Below are 17,023 nucleotides of genomic sequence, written 5' to 3'. Positions count from 1 at the left end.
CCTGAGTTTCCTTATGGCTAATCAATTGTGCCGCAGCGCAGAGACAAATCACCATATCGCCGAGTCAATAACCGTCAGTCATGGAAATACCTCGCCTCAACTGTCAGTGTTTATCAAGCTCGGCCGAGTCTCAGCTCACGCTGCGACGGCGGAGAGAGGGGTGACACACACGGGGGTATGTTTGGTATGCAGCTATCTAAAGGTGGCCCATGCTGGTTGTAATTTAGATAGCGATAAGAGAGAGATTGCGAGGTGTTATCAAACACGCCCTGACCTCAAGTGAAGCCAAGCTCAACTGAAGATGGATGATGATGTATGGCTGACAGAGCAAACACAACAAACAAGTTTATCAGCGGAGGAGAGGAGGAGGTCATCGCACACCTCCATAAGTCTCACCACTTACATCCTCCAGAGTTGAAGCTCTTATAAAGTCTCAATATTTTTCTCTGCTCCCAGCGCAGCACATACAAACAGCATGTTCAATCACTGAGCCTCTCTTCATGACACATCGCAAGACACACACGTGCAAACACACGTCTCTCTCAGCGCTGACCTCTAACATTTCTGTTTAAACTGGTTGAGTACTGGTTCTGCAGCCTGATCTTTACTGGGATCAGGATGATCAGGATCTTAGCTCAGGTTCAGGAAAACGGAAAAAAGAAAGTTGCAACTCAAAATCAACACAGCGTCTGTTTGTTTTATAGGTGGGAGCTGTGTAAAAGTTTGAGTCTCAAAGTCATCAGAATTGTAACTCAAGTCTGATTTGAGTCCAAGTCATGAGACTCAAGTCTACATCATGTTTTATCAATTAATAGTTAATGGTACATTCTTACTAAGTGTACTTTAAGTCACTCACTCCCCACATAAAATGGCAGTAAAGCACTGAAAAATTCACATTTCAGGTCACCAGAAAGGTTCTGATAACTAGCTGTTTTGTTTCTGTGGTGCAGTTCTGTGCTCTTAACAACCAGGTGCTAAACGACACTGTTGCCATGCCTGTATTTATTTGCATTGTCACTAATTAGCAAACAGTGGGCTGAATTAAGTCACAGCAACAAACAGAATATTTGCCAGAAACAAGCCAGTTAGATTAATGAATCTTCCTACCTTCACAGCAGTGGTTGGAGATGGCACCTGAGCTTTTCTGGTCACATATCTGGATCCAAAACCTTCAGAACTGCTGAAGAAATCCAAACCAAAAGTCCCAGGTGGAGGCGAGATGTTGTGTTTTGGGCTGTAGATACTTTCACTCTGGAAGTCTGGGTCTGAGGGAGTCAGAATTCAGAGCAAAAAATTCTTGAAAAGTGTTTCTTTACAGTGAATGCTCTCTCTAATTAGCAGCTCAGTTCAATAACACCTGTGTGTTCAAGCCACCTGACTTAACCCTTTAGAACCTGGATTGACATTTGTTTTGTTTTTCTGTGTTCAGACACCTTTCAAAAACATTTAAAACTATTTAAAACATAACTAGGTATTACTTTAAAAAGGAAAAAAGTTCAGGAAACTACATTTATCATCCCTATTTTTATATATTTCAAATCATGATCATGTTCACCTCCCACACTAGGATTAAAGCCATTACACAAACTGTATAACATGCCAAGATATATCCAAATGCAGGGATACTCAACTTGCTTTGCTTGGGGCCACTTTTGCAAAATCACAGGAGACCAGGGGCCAGTAGCCCCATACATGTTTCCAGGATGTTAGGACATTTATATGACTTTAAGCTGTTTCTGGGATTTTAGGGCATTTCTAGGATTTCAGGACATTTCTAGTATTTAGGGACCTTTCTAGGATTTTAGGATTTCAGAACATTTCTGGGATTTTAGGACATTAGAGGCTCTGTTTTGGTGCCGTTTTATGCACTCTGGCACCTTATGTATACTAAAAGTAAATAAAAACAATTCCCAGTGTGACAGTACAGTATATACACTTGTCATCACACAAGACACACGAACACACACCCGAGCCTGATCCCTACCCACATACATGCACATACAAATACACAAACGCACACAAACACAGACACACGTTTATGGCTGCTGGGTGATTTGCGACTCAAATCTATACATCTTGTCAAATTGTTTTGCTTTGTTGCTGTCTTCCAACATTGTCCAACAAAGTTTTCCATTTTTGCAGTGCAGGTGCTTCTTTACTTTTCCAGTTTTGTAATCCTAGCTTCTTATAAACTAAAGACGAAAAAAGAATTTGCTGTCCTGTTGGGTATTTTATTTTCGCAACATTTTGAAAAAGACAAATTGTCTGTGAAACCCTTTATTTTTACTGTGAATTAGAAAATGGTTGGGGGCCCACCCAGTACCCTATTGGGGGCCAGAAGTTGAGTGTCACTGTCCTAATATCTATAAAACGTGAAACTGACAGACTGGATAAAAGACTCTCCAGAAAAACTTGACCTGCCGCTTCGGACTGACTGAGGCGACTCGTGCTCACTCTGGCTGCATGGTTAAGGTTTTTTACTGTATTAATTACAGCGAGAGGAAACTGTCAGAGGTTTACCACCATGATGATAAATGATACATGTGATTGCTGTCACTGCCAAACCAGAATTGACTCATGTTTGGCTCTGACCTAGATAAGCTTAGTGTTGTGTATTTTAAATTTCCATCTGAAGCATTTTATATTAATATATATATATATAGCACAGTGCTGGAAGGCCATATTTGTTTTTAGGGGAAGATGCTGTTAACAAGAGGATGGCTGTACTGGAGACCAGGACACACTAAAAGCCATTGGATCAGCTTTATTCCTTTTTTATTTGCTTGAACTGGCATAAAGTGTCGAAAGAAAAGACTTTCTATGTATTTCAGATATACTGAATCAGCCTATTGCCAAATAGTTAGAATTACTGTCCACTTAATGATGGACAGTGTAAATGCAGCTTTAGACTTTCTTTTGCCTCATTTCTGGGTTGATCTGAAGTATCTGCAGTTTTGGCAAATGCTGGAATAGCAACCTTCTTTGCAGGATTCTCCGCCATTGATTTAGGTTTTCACCAAAAGATTGTGCATTTGCATTTATAGAACAGCCAATGGCCTTTGGAATGACCTGCGACTGGCTAAAGTCTCCTGTTACAAGCTAGATTTTGAAAGCCTGAAAACTGAGCCTGGTACAGAAGTTTTCTTTCCGTCCATTTAAATTACAATATGCTCAAAGTTTATTATGGAATTTGTGTGCAATGATGCCAAAATAAAACTGGCTCCCCAAGCTTTAAACTGTCTTTGTGGAACATCACATTAACTTTTTGAGTGTTCTGCTTTGGCCTATTATCCAGTTTAATGAACTTTGAGCCGGGCTAAATCTGATCAGGGAAACATTGAACTAAAGCTCCTGTGGTGCAGAATTGACATAATGGGAATCTACCCTGAGGTCAAAAGTCTAGCGAAATAATAGTATTTATTTCTTAATGAATTATCAATTAATTAGTAAAATATTGAGTCTCCTCGGGCAGCTCGCTCTGATAGGCTGACCTAGTATTCAGTTTGCTGATCTTTAAAGCAGACTTATTGAAGGAGATTTCTGGAGGGATACTTTCAGAATGAGAAATGTTGAGTTTGATTTTCTGTTAGTCAAGGTTGAATGTTTGAAGGTCCCATCACTGCTACTTACTACCACCAACTCCCCTCTAAAAAGAGTAGTTTAATAACAGCTCATCACCTTATGCAGCTCGATTACTATTTTATGAATGAATTGACAAACAATTTCTTTGAAAAACATGGGAAGAAGGCAACTGACAACTTAAGAGGAAATGACTCAAAAATTAGCAAGAAATTTGTAAAAAGTACAAGAAAATTACCTGAAAATTACCCCCCTCACAAAAAAAGAAAACTACGTACAAAAAGATTCCCAAACACCCTAAAAACCTAGAAAAACCTCAAATCAAGGTACTCAGGGTTCAAAGGTTTAAATAGTTGTGAAAGGGGTCTGAACATGCAGCACAAGAACAGTGCCCTGATCCAGGTTTCAGAGGGTTAACACATTCAATTTGAATAGTTTATGCTATAAAAAGAGCTGTAAATCATATGTTTTTCCTGAAAAAACTTCCTGCCATACTGAGATGCAGTTCAGTCTCCTATTAACAGCCTCATTAGTGAAAAGCTGCTAAATATACACATCAAGTCCCGTGAAAGGAGTCTGATGTGTGTCAGTATTCAATTCAGATACTCTTGAGATTAATTCTGCAGAGTTGGAAGCATGGCTGCTGGTTTGGCTGAGCTTCAGTCTGTGTGTGTGTGTGTGTGTGTGTGTGTGTGTGTGTGTGTGTGTGTGTGTGTGTGCATGCGTGCGTGTGTGTGTGCGCACCATCTGTGAGTGTGTGGTTTTATAGTGACAAGCTTTGTTGACAGTCAGATGTGGTTCAGTAGCCACTAACCCAGTGGCCATCTTTGAAAAAGATAATGTCACCATAGAGTGAAGAAAGTCCTTAAAAGTATATTTGGAAACAAAGGATATATCACCTAATTAGTCGAATATTTTCACTACTTTAACTCTTTGAAGTCTGAGCAAACTGGCTTGATTCCTTTCAAAAACATCGGAAGAAGGCAATGAGCAATGAAAGTAGAAATGACCCAAAAACTAGTTAGAAATTAGTAAAAGGAATGTGAAAATTACCTGAAAAAAAAGTCGAAAAGAAAAACACAGAGATGACTTGGAAAATTAAATGTGTTTAAAATTTAAAATTATTTTGTAACATAATTTTGTATGTGTAATAATGATAATTAGAAATATAGTTTTTCCTTAGCTTCTATTTCTATTTCCCAGAAATTTTCCTCTTTTAAAATAATTTTCTAAATCCACTAATTTCTTGCAATTTGTGAAACATTAATAACCACATTGCTCTTTGCCTTTTTCCCTTTTTTGGAAAGAAATCAAACAAATTTGCTCAGGTTTCACAGGTTTAAATACTTGTGAAAGGTGTCTGAGAGCAGCACAATGAAACTGATGTCAGTCCAGGTTTCAAAGAGGTAATACTACAATTTGAAGAGTCAATACTAGACTGAATTAACTTTTTTTCTCTTCCAGTGTGAGGAAGAGAAAGACAGTGATAGTGAAAGGGGCTGTTATGTTAAAATACAGAACATTATCTGCCTTTCCCTTTCTTTCTCTTTCTCCGCCTGTTTCTTTTGAAGAGCAAACAACAATGGCACCATTAAGTGTCTGAGGGGGTCTTTGATGTGAATGGACCCTAAATGGTCCTTTCAACAGTCAGTCGGGGGAGGGGGGAGGGGACAACGGGAGGATAGGGAGGGAAGAGAGGGGAGTCAAGTACTTGTTGTGAATGGTATCCAAACCAGAGGTTGACTTAAGTTGAAAAGAACCAACTCTATGTGATTTTGCAATACTTTCACACTTGCAAAAAGATCTTATGACAATCATTTTGATTGATGTATGGTAAACATCCCAAACTCACTGGCCCCACCCTTTCTCCCCATTAAGTATCATTTCCCCAGTGCAGATCCATTTCCTGGATTTTATCAAACCATGTCAAACTTGCCCCCAAGTCACCCGCCAACAAGCAAAGAGCTCTCAATAAAAACTGAATTAGATGTCAATCATTTGGCTGCATAGCCCCTCAAACACAAATTGCAGATTGACATGTAATCTGAAATACAGTGATGCTGTGTACAGTGTTTGGGAATACACTACGTTGGATGTCATGGGCAGTTGGACTGAGAGGTTTGGGCATACAACATGAAGCTTTAACAGCCAGAGAAGAAAACCTATGTTAGTCAAATCTTTTTAGTGAAGAAAGATCAACTGCAAGTTGCACATTGTAAAATCTGAGAAGTTGATTTTACTTAAAAATCAAGGAAATCGATTGTCTTAAAAAATGTAAATATATGTCACAACATTGTTTCACATGGACCGGTCCACATTACGTCAGGCACGCTGCATTCTATTAGTTTAGGTTTTCTACGTCTTGAGGAAAAGCACACTTTTTCTCTGTTTCCTCTGGTCATGAAGCACCAAAAGTATTTGCATCTTCATGCTGCATAGACGGCCTAGTTTTAATGTGTGGACCTCCTTTATATTGGTGAAATACCTTTTTAAAAGACTGGATTTCATTAGCAATTGGTCAACTTCTTTAAACACTAAGGTCAAGTAAAGACTGTGGTTAAGGTTCATAAAACATTACGGCAGAAGGTCAAACTGCTGCATGACTGTCAGACGTGCCTCATGACCATCCACCAACCTGACTTTCACACCCAGACTTGCTGGCCCTGCTACATATGAGGCACAACTTCCTGCGTTGGCACCGAACAAACCCGCACACAACAGCAGTGGGAATAAATAATGGCTGGATGGGTAGCCTTATGTTGGATAAAAGCTCTGGGAATAAATTATATGGGATTAAAATGGAATCTGGAGCAAAAGCTGAGACTCAAAATCGGAAATTCAGATCAGGCCAGACAGTGAAAATCTTTCACTTGGCAACATTTGACTTGAACTAAAGTAAGTCACTATATTCCCTGCAGCTCTTCCCGTACAAGTACCATCATGCTGACCCAGGCCTTTTCAGAGAAAATAAACCCGAAATGAATATATATTGTTTTTTGACTTATGGTGATGATTTGTATCAGTGGGTGTGAATGAGAAGGGACCTGGAATAAGAAAAAAGGGAGGTGGATGATAAGAATAAAGAAAAAAGACACGGGGAAAGAAGGAGGAAGAAAAAAAATCATAATGCAAGGAGGGCAGGAAGAAGGAGAGAGAAACTGTCATATCTCTGCTGTAATAGGGGAAAGGGAGCCTTTGCTGATTGGAGTTGCCATGGCAATGGTTGGCACCTAGCGTATGTGTGTGTCTGCATGTGTGTATCTGTGCATGATTGTATTTGTGTGTGCAGGGGTTTGTGTGTATGAATATGAGCATCTGGAAATGTTTGTTAGTGTGTATATATGTGTGTATAAGTGTGTGTTTGTGTGTAGGTGTGGAGGTGGGGGTTTGAATGGGGGATCTTGTTGGGGGATTATCAGTGTTGTCAAAGGCAAATGAGGAAGGGGACCAGAGAGGCACAACAAAGCACTACTCGCCTGCTCTGTGGATGGCAAACACACTGCAAACACACAACTAGCAGAGAGACAGATGAGAGTGTGTGTGTATGTGTGTGTGCGCGTGATACAGAGATCTTTTGCATTGATGCACCGGTAACATCCTCCACTTTCAAACTGATTGAATTTGGGATGACAAGGAGAAGCGGAGAGAGGCGAGAGCCAGAAACAGAGACGGCTTGGATGTCCACAACTGAGAATAAATGTTTGTCCAAAATCTTCACACAGCGACACAGTTGCCCGCTTGAACGCAAGCTTCTTCCTGCCAGAGCTGACATTAGCCAAGTTTGGGAGAACTTAACACGCAGGAAATTGTGACTCAAATTTGCATGTGAGGGCTACTGTAACAGAAAATGACTCCCTGGCATCCAAACACAAAAAAATACAGATAAAGGGAAACACAGGAAATCTTGTCTGTAACAATCCTGTGTGGGCTGTCAATGCAACTTTTTGACAGCAACACAAAAACCACACTGGATGTATTTGTAATCCTCACACACACACACACACACACACACACACGGCGACACTCCTTCCCTCCAGGTAATGACTGCAGCCAGACTCATTATTTTCAATCCCAGGTTCCAGGGTGGTTACTATCCAAAGGTCATGACAATAGCCTCTAATTGTTTTCGGGGGGTCACAAACCTGTTTGTCGAAAACGTCTAAGCCAGCACCTCGTGTGTCATGCTCATTATTAATAATGGCCAGAGTGCCGCAGCGACTCACGCTCCGCTCTGGGTCAATATGCTTTCAATTCGAGCGAGTCAAACTTCAAAAGTGGAGATGGTTTGGAAGCAAACCGGATGCCGTGCTGCTAAAGCCCACACACTAACAGAGTGATGGATGTGTTGAGTCAATTGGCCAGACTATGTCTTGGACTGCACATTTGCAGTGGCTCTAATAGGAATAATCTTTGACATTCAGTTTTTTGGATTTATGGATGTGTTGCCGCTATGTGCTGCCCACAGTCAGTTAACTATGTGGGCAGCACTTTTTTTGTTGGATTTTCTCTTTTTCTCTCCCTGAAGTTTTTTTAATTAGTTTTTTGATGATACAAAATACTATTTGAAATGCAGTTATGGTAAATGGACTTGCATTTGTATTAGTGATGTTACCAGAACTGATACTTTGGTACCAAGTTTTTGCCAACTTTCTGAAAATGCGACTGTATTTGTTTCTCTGCAGTTGCGTAGGTACCGTAGGTGCAGAGGCTGCAATTCTTGCAGTGTTCTAGTCTTTCCTTAAATGTTGAAGAAAAAGAAGAACGCCTACAGGCACATGAAGAAACTACATGTAGAAAGTGGCGAGATGTTGTCGCTGCCTAAGACATGCCTTGCGTGAAACTTTTGTTGATTTTGGGACGCCTCCTTCAGTTCTCTTACACGCGAAATATGGAAAGCTCTCCTACGTCTGTGCATGTTGGGTTAGAAATCTGTGAGCAGCAGTGCTTTACAGACAGTAAGAGAAAGGGGCAGTCAGTGTACCCTTCAATAATCATCTTTCAAAAGAGGATCAATCATAATCATTTATATAGCACCTTTAAAAAACAGTTTGCAAAGTGCTTTGACAAACAAAGCAAAGCCAAGAATGTAAACTCAATAGTTAATAAAACAATTGAAATTAGTCAATAATGCCGAACAAAGGCCAGACAAGAGTTAAGGCAGAATTAAACAGGAGAACAGAGGCCGAAACATGTCAGAAAACACTAACAAAATACAGGCAGTAGACACAGAATAAAATGATAATGATAATAAGCAGGATAAAGACAGAATGAAAAGATACATAAAAACATAAAGTAGAAGATAAAATTAAAAGAGAGAAAAAAGTGTAATACGGCTGAAGGTCAGTGCAAAGCATCCTCCCTAAACTTAATCCCACCAGAAGAGAATCCCAAATTTAGCTCTGTGTCTGTCAGACATATATTATGGCTTTGTTCTCAATTTTTCAGAGATCTCAGATGTACATCCCACAAGTTACCCTAACCTTATATGCCATTACAAATTTACAATATGACATATCAAAAAGTTCAATGGAAATTATAATGAACTATTTATACACAAGGAAGTCAAAAATAAAAAAAAAGGTGGAGATGGGTCATATGAAATTTTCTTGATCCAGAACTGGTTGCTAAATGGTGGACAAGTTTAGGGCACAACCCCATGTAGCAAAACACATTTTTTCTGGGGTCAAATGAAGTTTTCAAACACATTCACCCATTCACACACACATTCATACTCTGGACGCCGAGGCCACTGTACAAGGCCACCTGCTATTCCGTTTTTAACTATTCATACATGTTCACACAGAGATGAACATGCCATCAGAAGCAATTCAGGATTCAGTATCTTGCCAAAAGACACTTATAACTGCTAACCTCCAAAAAGAGAACGATCCACTTTACCTCCTGAGCCACAGCCGCAAGAGATCTCAAATCCATAAACTGGAAGTTGGAGAAATCTGTCTTTCCATTTTAGTGCTATAATATCTTTTTCCCATCATTTTTTAAATGCAGAAAAACGCATTAAAATAGGCAAGAGACCCCTTTTCTATTGCAAGTATATCAGAGCTGTGTCTGTAGTAGACGTGTGCCTTTCTGTTTTTTATTTTACTGGTTGTCACGTTCAGCGTCACAAAAGTGGGACAGAACAAGCAGCGGATGGAATTGCGTCGCACCATAAACGGGGCAGAAATTAGCGTTTCATGTTTCTATCACTGCCAATCGTAGCTGAAGCCAATAAAAACCTATAATTACTGAAGAGTTATATGTCCTGGGAAGAAATGCCGATTGTTACCTTTTCCACTGAAGACAAAAACCAGATGTTAGCAGGTTTTTTTTGTCCAGTGGAAAAGGGACATTAAGTTTAGATGGAGATCCCGCAGTATTGTGGCAAATATTGCTATTATGGTAAGAGATTCTATGGAAGAATGTGAGAAAAGACTTTTTTTGTTGGATATTATGGTGACCAAACTTTGAAAATTTGTAGTCTGTGTTCACCGCTTTAAGACTTTGGCTGCTATCATGGCTCACACCAACAACCCCGATCTTCTATTTGACATAAAATGCATCACTTGCTGTGTGACGAAAGGTTTCCCATGGAAAAAGCTACCAGACACTGGGTATTAAGAAGGCTACAGGCTGAGCCACTAATCTGCGATAGGCAGGTCCATAATGAACATGTATTTATAGGCAAAGCAAAGTGGGTTTATTTTTAAACCACATGTCATACATAACAGCAGTTCAAAGGGTTTTTTTTTTATAGTGTGCAAGATATTGATTAATTTTTAAAAACAAAAATGATTAAAAAATAAGTAAAATAAGTAATGAACTCTAAATGGACCACAAGTGACTGGTGAACATGTTGAATTAAAAAAATTTAATGATTAATTTCTTTGTGTTGTCAGCCAATTTGTTGTTTACAAATTACAAAATAAAATCAAATGTGTGGTTCTTAATAATGTGTGGACTTTGAACTAATGACAAAAGAGAGATCTGGATCATTTGGGAACCACTGGTATAGACCGAATCACTGTGACGTCGCCCCAGCAACAAAAGTCAATACTGAGGAGAAAACTGCCTACAGTTTTAAATTGCAGATCTATAAACGGAGGAAACTTATCATTTTCAGTCGTAACTGTAACATATAAAGATATAGAGTTAGCCACTATATACACAATATACACCACAGAACATTTGAATATTTGCTCTGCTTTACCTTAAAATTGAGTCTGGTGTTTTTGATATAACGGCTTCAAATCCCCATCAGTAAGGGCTGTCTTACGGCGAGGTAAAGCGGTTAAAATATTCTTAATATAGCGTACACAGAGTTTGCTCAGCGCCGTTTTATTATATGCACATGACACAGTGGTTTTCTACCCACAAACATTATAATTTGGTCTATGGTCATCAGCTTTTCTAACTATTTTACTTTCAAAAGATGGCTTTGATCCTGGGCTGTAGTTTGTAATCTCGACTATCAGTGCGCCTTGTTATACTAAGTAAGCTGCCAAGCTTTTTGCTGCTGTGCCACCAAGACAAATCCCGGCATGATTATTGTGCTTAGTAACTGATTGTGACTACAGGGTTTTTAATATCCATGCTATGAAGAAATAAATGACAACAGCAAACCTGTCATTACAACAGGCCAGTTTCAGTTTACACTCTGAATTCCTGCTGAGTAAATACAACAATCTGCCTGAGCCTGTTGTCATTTCACTTCCACTTCAAATCCTCAGCCGCTGTGGGAAAGTGCTCTGGTTCATAAATCATTCACTTGTTATTCTGCAACCCAGATATGGAAGAGACGAATGCATCGCAGTCTACAGCCTCCTATCCCACATTATATCCGTCTTTTCTGCTCACTGCGACTGTGATAGAAAATCCCGGCGCAAGTTTCCGACTTAGCAAATGTCAATCTCTCGGAGGTTTGTGAGGGGACTTGCTTCCACGAGGCCACAATAGTTTTTTTATGACAGCTTCAGTACCATGATAATTAGGCAGAGGTTGGAGAGGCAGACTAAAACTGGGACACCATTTGCAGCGTGTGCATGTGTGTGAGTGCATGTGGTGGTGGTAGTGGTGGGGAGGGTAACTGAGCTGATCCACAGTACACAATGGACTGGCAGCTGCTGTAAACGATAGCAAGGTCATCACTACTGCAGCCGCTCAATCAGGACTGTGTGTGTGTGTGTGTGTGTGTGTGTGTGTGTGTGTGATGGAGAGTCTGGGAGAGAGAGTTGGCAAGTGTGTGTCTGTGTGTGTCTGAGTGCAGCTACATTTCCATCCATTTGTGAAAGGTTTTTAAGGGAATTTTCATAACTTTCCAAATAAAATGCAAATTAAGTGCATCTCCATCAACTTTATTGGAGTGTATAAAATATCTTAAGCAAAATGTACGGTTGGGTTGATGGCAATGGCCTCATTAGGCCTGGGCGTCCAAGGCTTTAACCCCCAATGATTCATCTATCTATCTATCTATCTATCTATCTATCTAGCCAAAATAAAGAAATATTTGATGTGCCTCCACCTTTTTGCACCACCTCCTCTCCCTCTGATAAATAATGAACAGTCCCTAATAGTGATTTGGGCTAAGCCTCCAATGTCCTTAAAACCTAGAAACACCCCTGGTAGATGGTACTAATCCATAGTTAGATTAGCTGTCTAGTAAGAAGAAGTGTCGGATAAAAACAAACAAACCAAAAAAAAAACAAAAAAACAACAACGACAGAGAAAAATGGGACCAAGGCAAAGTGGCTGAATTACTTTTCATGTTTCATGTTGATATATTGTTTTTCATGTCGTCGAGAGTCTGTTATGAGAATATCCGGGATTACAGCCAAAACAGCTCATCAGTCATGTTACTTGTCTGCTGTCCATTTAAAGCATAAACTCCTCAGTAACAAAACAGGATGGAAGGTATAAAATCTTTTTTATGGGGTCATATTTTCTGTTCCCAGTTTTTCTAATGTCACACTTAATGATGTGCAGAAAAAATACTTGGAAATGTGGCTTGTGCACGAGCTGGGTGTGAAAGGGAGAAAACAGAGAGATGTGTGCGTAAACAGAGGAACAGACTGTACCTGTGAGCTGAGACTTCTGACGGAGAGTGAAGTTGCAGTTATTCAGGTGTTTTTCCCTCAGTGATGGAGACTCTGACCCCCTGCGACTCAACTCCTTGTTCCCTGTTGGGTGAATAAGAAATGCAGGAAAACTGAGACAGCTTATTGCATTTGGTTTTCAAAGTAGACGAACTGTCAAGTTAAAGACTAGGCACACAAGCACAGGTGTTTTCACTTATCCTCGCTGATCAGGGTGAATTTGGGAGGAGTTATGCAGGCAATTATGTGAGTTCACCAACTTTCATGTGCTAAAAAGAAAGATCAAAGTATAAGTTGTGTTTGTTAAAAATCAAGCATGGTTAGTAAAAGCCAAAGCAGTCTTAAAAAGAGACCAAATTCAAATAACAACACAGTCATAAAAATATGGAAAATGGACACAACCAAAATAAAAGTAATTATTAAGTAACAATTTCAATACAGGACTTTTATTTGTAACACAGTATTTTCACAGGGTGGTATTAATACTTTTACTTATGTACAGGATCTGAATACTCTGTCCACCACTGGTTGCCAACATGTTATTTGTGCCCACTTCCACATAATGTCTTGTTCAAAGTTTGTGTACATTTCATGTATTTCTATGACACCCTGCTGAAAATAGGCATCTGTGTGGGTGTGTAAAGACAAACTAACACCATTGCTGGGTGCGGTTTCCTTCTTTCCATCTAATATGTAAACAAATCTCGGACATGTGCATTTTCTACTGTAGCCCACTTCATGAATAAGACACAGCACTGTTTAATTTTTCATCATCAAGTCACAAATATAGGAGAGCTTAATGGGAAAATGGCTGCACAGTACCAAACAATTTAGCACTAAAGCAACACCAAGAATAAAATTCCAGCATGTAAGCGGAGAAGCAGAGTATTGAAAGTGTCATATTAGCTATATTTATTAAAAATCTTCCTGTTATGCCTCACTGTGCTCTAGATTTCCTTCTGGTGCGATAAGTTTTTTAATGAATTGGCCGGCATCCAGCGACACAATATTACCCCAACAATAGCAGCCTTTGCACACCACTAAATATCTGATGGGCTCTGCCGATTTCTCTGCTGATGTGAGGTGCTAAATACGGAGATGCCATTAGTGTGGGCCAGGCGGTCCCCAGCCATTATCTTAGCAACGCCATCTTGACATAAACATTTTGGAGGCAATTAAAGATTATATGTGTGTGTGTGTGTGTGTGTGTGTGTGTGTGTGTGTGTGCGCACATGTAGCTGTCAAAGAGCAATTACGGTGACAATGTCCTCAATGTGGTTCCGGACGGCTCATTTTCATATCAGAGGAGACCGCGATGTTTCACGATTTGATTAATGTGTTTTCAGGAGGACGTGTGCTGTGCGCGGGAATGTGTTTGCAAAAAAAAAAAAAAAACAACGCACGACAACACATCTGAAATCACACACAGATACACACATGGAGATGAGATGGATGTGAGGCAGTAAATGGCTCTTAATTGATGCACTACATCCTTTGTTTCATTATTTACAGGCTCGCCTCATTATTCTAACATTCCCAAGTCTAAGTACTCCACAGAGCTGCTTCCATGATATAAACAAATACAAGCCAGAGCCAAGAATAGCAAACTCCATCATTATGGGAAGATGCTGTTGTGTATGTGTGGGGAGTGGGGTTTGCATTATTTTTTACAAGTTTGACAGAATGTGAAGGCAATCGGTTACAATGTTCGGGTTTAACATAATTGAAAAAGAGTGTGCCTTTGTGTGTGTGTGTGTGTGTGTGTGTGTGTGTGTGTGTGTGTGTGTGTGTGTGTGTGTGCGTGCGTGTGTGCATGAGAGACTGATTTGGCTGTTCATGTCAAAGGTCTAAGTCTATGTTTGCATTAAGCTGTGCATCTGCAGTCGAGTTCTCACAGTTAACTCTATTCTCTAAAGCAGTGGTTCTCAACCTGGGGTCTGGGGACTAATAGGGGTCCTTGTGTGAGGTCCAAGGAACCCCCAGAGAAATTGAGAATAGTTCATTTCACTATTTTTAATTCCAATTGGCATCAAAATCTTTCGGTATAGTACCTTTGGAACTGTATGTAACCCGTATTAACATTAGGGCTGGGCCGACGATACAATATTATCACAATACAGTATTATAGCAGTTTTAAACTTGTTGCAATATGTTGCATATTACGAAAGCGTATACTGCAATTTTTGTTTGTTTTTTTTAAAGCATTTTATTGAGAGCGGGGTCAATTTGCACATAATGTTAACAAACATACAAAAACATAGAAATTATTGGTAAATATACAAATGCAGCATGCAGATAATTGGGGAATTTACATAACTAATGCAGACACTGCTCGTGATTACTTTTTTTTCAACTGCTAATTATGTCCTCAGAGGAAAACTTTGTTACCACATGTTTAATCTGTAATTCGTGTTGTTAATAAGATTGTTTTCTGTCTGTTTATCTCACTTTAGTCATTTTTATTGCAACAAACTGTACCTAATGGACTGAAAAGCAATTCAACTTGTCAGTCTTTTATTCCATAACTTTTCCAGGTTTTCCATGACTGTGGGAAGTCTGAGTGTTTCTAGCTCCACCCTTTAGTATCAGATTAGTGTACGAGGTACCTCAGCAGAGGGGTGATGAAAAATGGTGACAGTATGGAACTGTTTTATTGGTAGCAAGTCCACAACTTAATCCACTGGAAACTCAAATATAAACGTTTTGATGTGTACAGAACTGAACTGAACTGCTTGGTGGAAACAAAGCACTATTCACTATACATGTCAGCACAATGTTAATGAGAGTTGCAAGATTCTGATTTAAAGTTTCACTTTCTACGCAGTTTTCTACTCAACCATAATATTTTCAGATGGAGGTCCCTGAAGCGAAATCTTATCAATTTCAGGGTCCTTGACACACAAAAAGTTAAGAACCACTGCTCTCAACCATTACTTTTTTTTAATGAAAGGTGTTAATATGTCTCATAATGCTAATGACTTTAATCTGCTTTACTTTATTGCCAACAGTCATCTCATATGAGTAGGAGTAGATGTTTTCCAAATGATGTAAATGTCGCTTTGGCAGGGAAAAATCTATAAAAAATAAAATTAAATTCAAAGCAAGAATTAAAAAAAAAAAGCATGTTCCATTTGTGCTATGCGTGTGATCACATCTAGGCAAAAGTGAGATCACATTATTTTGACACGAGCATGTGTGTGTGTGTGTGTGTGTAAAACATGTCGGGCCTTAATTGAAGCAGGGTGCTGTGCCAGACTGGCCATTATGGAGCTGAATCTTGATCTAATCCGCAGAGTTAGTGGCCTTAAATAGATAATGCTCCTGTACTGGGGTGCAGTCACTGGGGAGACTGAACATGTAGTCCGTGTGTGTGTGTGTGTGTGTGTGTGTGTGTGTGTGTGTGTGTGTGTGTGTGTGTGTGTGTGTGTGTGTGTGTGTTTGTGAAAGAGAGAGAGAGAGAGTGAGTGGGTGCATGTGTGTGTACACGTACAGGAGTAGACAGCTGAAACTGAGCCAAAGGCAGAACGGCATGCCTGTAGCATGAGCAGCAAACTTTCCGGAGTAACTGAGACCCCCAGCTGGTCTCTGCAGAGCAGTGTAACTTTAACACCGCTACGCTCTGCTAACATGAGCTGACACTCTGGATCCAAGAGGAGGAAGGCCGGGGTACGACCTGAGGAAGATGAAAATAGAGGTTGTAAGAAAGGCAGATTGACAGGCAAACAGACAGAGAAACACAGCGGCAGACAGATGAAAACAAAACAAGTGTGAGAAATGCCAAGAACAAAAAAAAGAAAAGAAAAATCAAACGCAGGGAAAAATAGTACCTGCCAGAGAAAACAGAGCGGAAGAAACCCCAGCGTACTCCAAATTGCAGAGCCGGGGCATTAGAGTAGCTTGTCAATCACGACCCCCTCGACACGCACGGAGCAGGTGAGCCGAGGTTTAACTGATACACACACCGACGAGTCAATTACAGGCCGGCGAGGCTGAATGTCACGGCCGCCTGGACACTAAACCGACGGCTTAACCTCCTCACACTGCATCAATATGCCTCACTGGAGAGGGGAGGAGGAGGAGGGTCGGGATGCTGCTGCAGACTGAGAGCACGTGCATGCAGAGCATTCCCGTCAATATGGTCAAATATGCATGTGTTTTTGAAGTTTCAAGCTTTGGAATAGAGGAAAGTGTTATTTATTTTATTTTAGCCAGGGCGTTTGCCAACATAGCTGCCAGTTTAATGTAGAAATTTCATCACTTATTTCACTGTAAAAGTTGATGCAGTTGCTGCAACATGCTGGGAATGTACACACACTGTGCCACTGCCAAGACGCAATTAAAACCTGTCCTCT

General features: G+C 40.0%; 1 protein-coding gene across 1 annotated transcript; it reads right to left on the bottom strand.

Moving 5' to 3' along the window:
• Nucleotides 1-542: 542 nt before the first annotated feature.
• LOC148185493 (uncharacterized) lies at nucleotides 543-16,629 on the bottom strand. Its single transcript, XM_088074908.1, has 4 exons — nucleotides 16,162-16,629; nucleotides 12,654-12,755; nucleotides 1,108-1,265; nucleotides 543-629 (listed from the first exon to the last, which is right to left on the bottom strand). Exons 1-4 carry the CDS (start codon nucleotides 16,298-16,300, stop codon nucleotides 543-545), a joined length of 486 nt encoding a protein of 161 aa, XP_087931034.1. The 5' UTR covers nucleotides 16,301-16,629.
• Between the last annotated feature and the right edge of the window lie 394 nt (nucleotides 16,630-17,023).

Source organism: Plectropomus leopardus, chromosome 24, assembly GCF_026936395.1.
Source record: "Plectropomus leopardus strain MGB_pleo_1.0 chromosome 24, ASM2693639v1, whole genome shotgun sequence".
In the NCBI taxonomy this organism is placed as follows: Eukaryota; Metazoa; Chordata; class Actinopteri; order Perciformes; family Serranidae; genus Plectropomus; species Plectropomus leopardus.
This window is presented reverse-complemented; position numbering and strand designations above follow the sequence as displayed.

Excerpts from the sequence above, each read along its gene's own strand:
- LOC148185493 (XM_088074908.1), bottom strand. The coding sequence starts at position 16,300 with ATGTTAGCAGAGCGTAGCGGTGTTAAAGTTACACTGCTCTGCAGAGAC. Across the intron at positions 12,756-16,161 it reads AGTTTCAGCTGTCTACTCCT|GGAACAAGGAGTTGAGTCGC; the intron begins GTACGTGTACAC and ends TTCACCCAACAG. Across the intron at positions 630-1,107 it reads CTCCAACCACTGCTGTGAAG|ATCCTGATCATCCTGATCCC; the intron begins GTAGGAAGATTC and ends ACCTGAGCTAAG.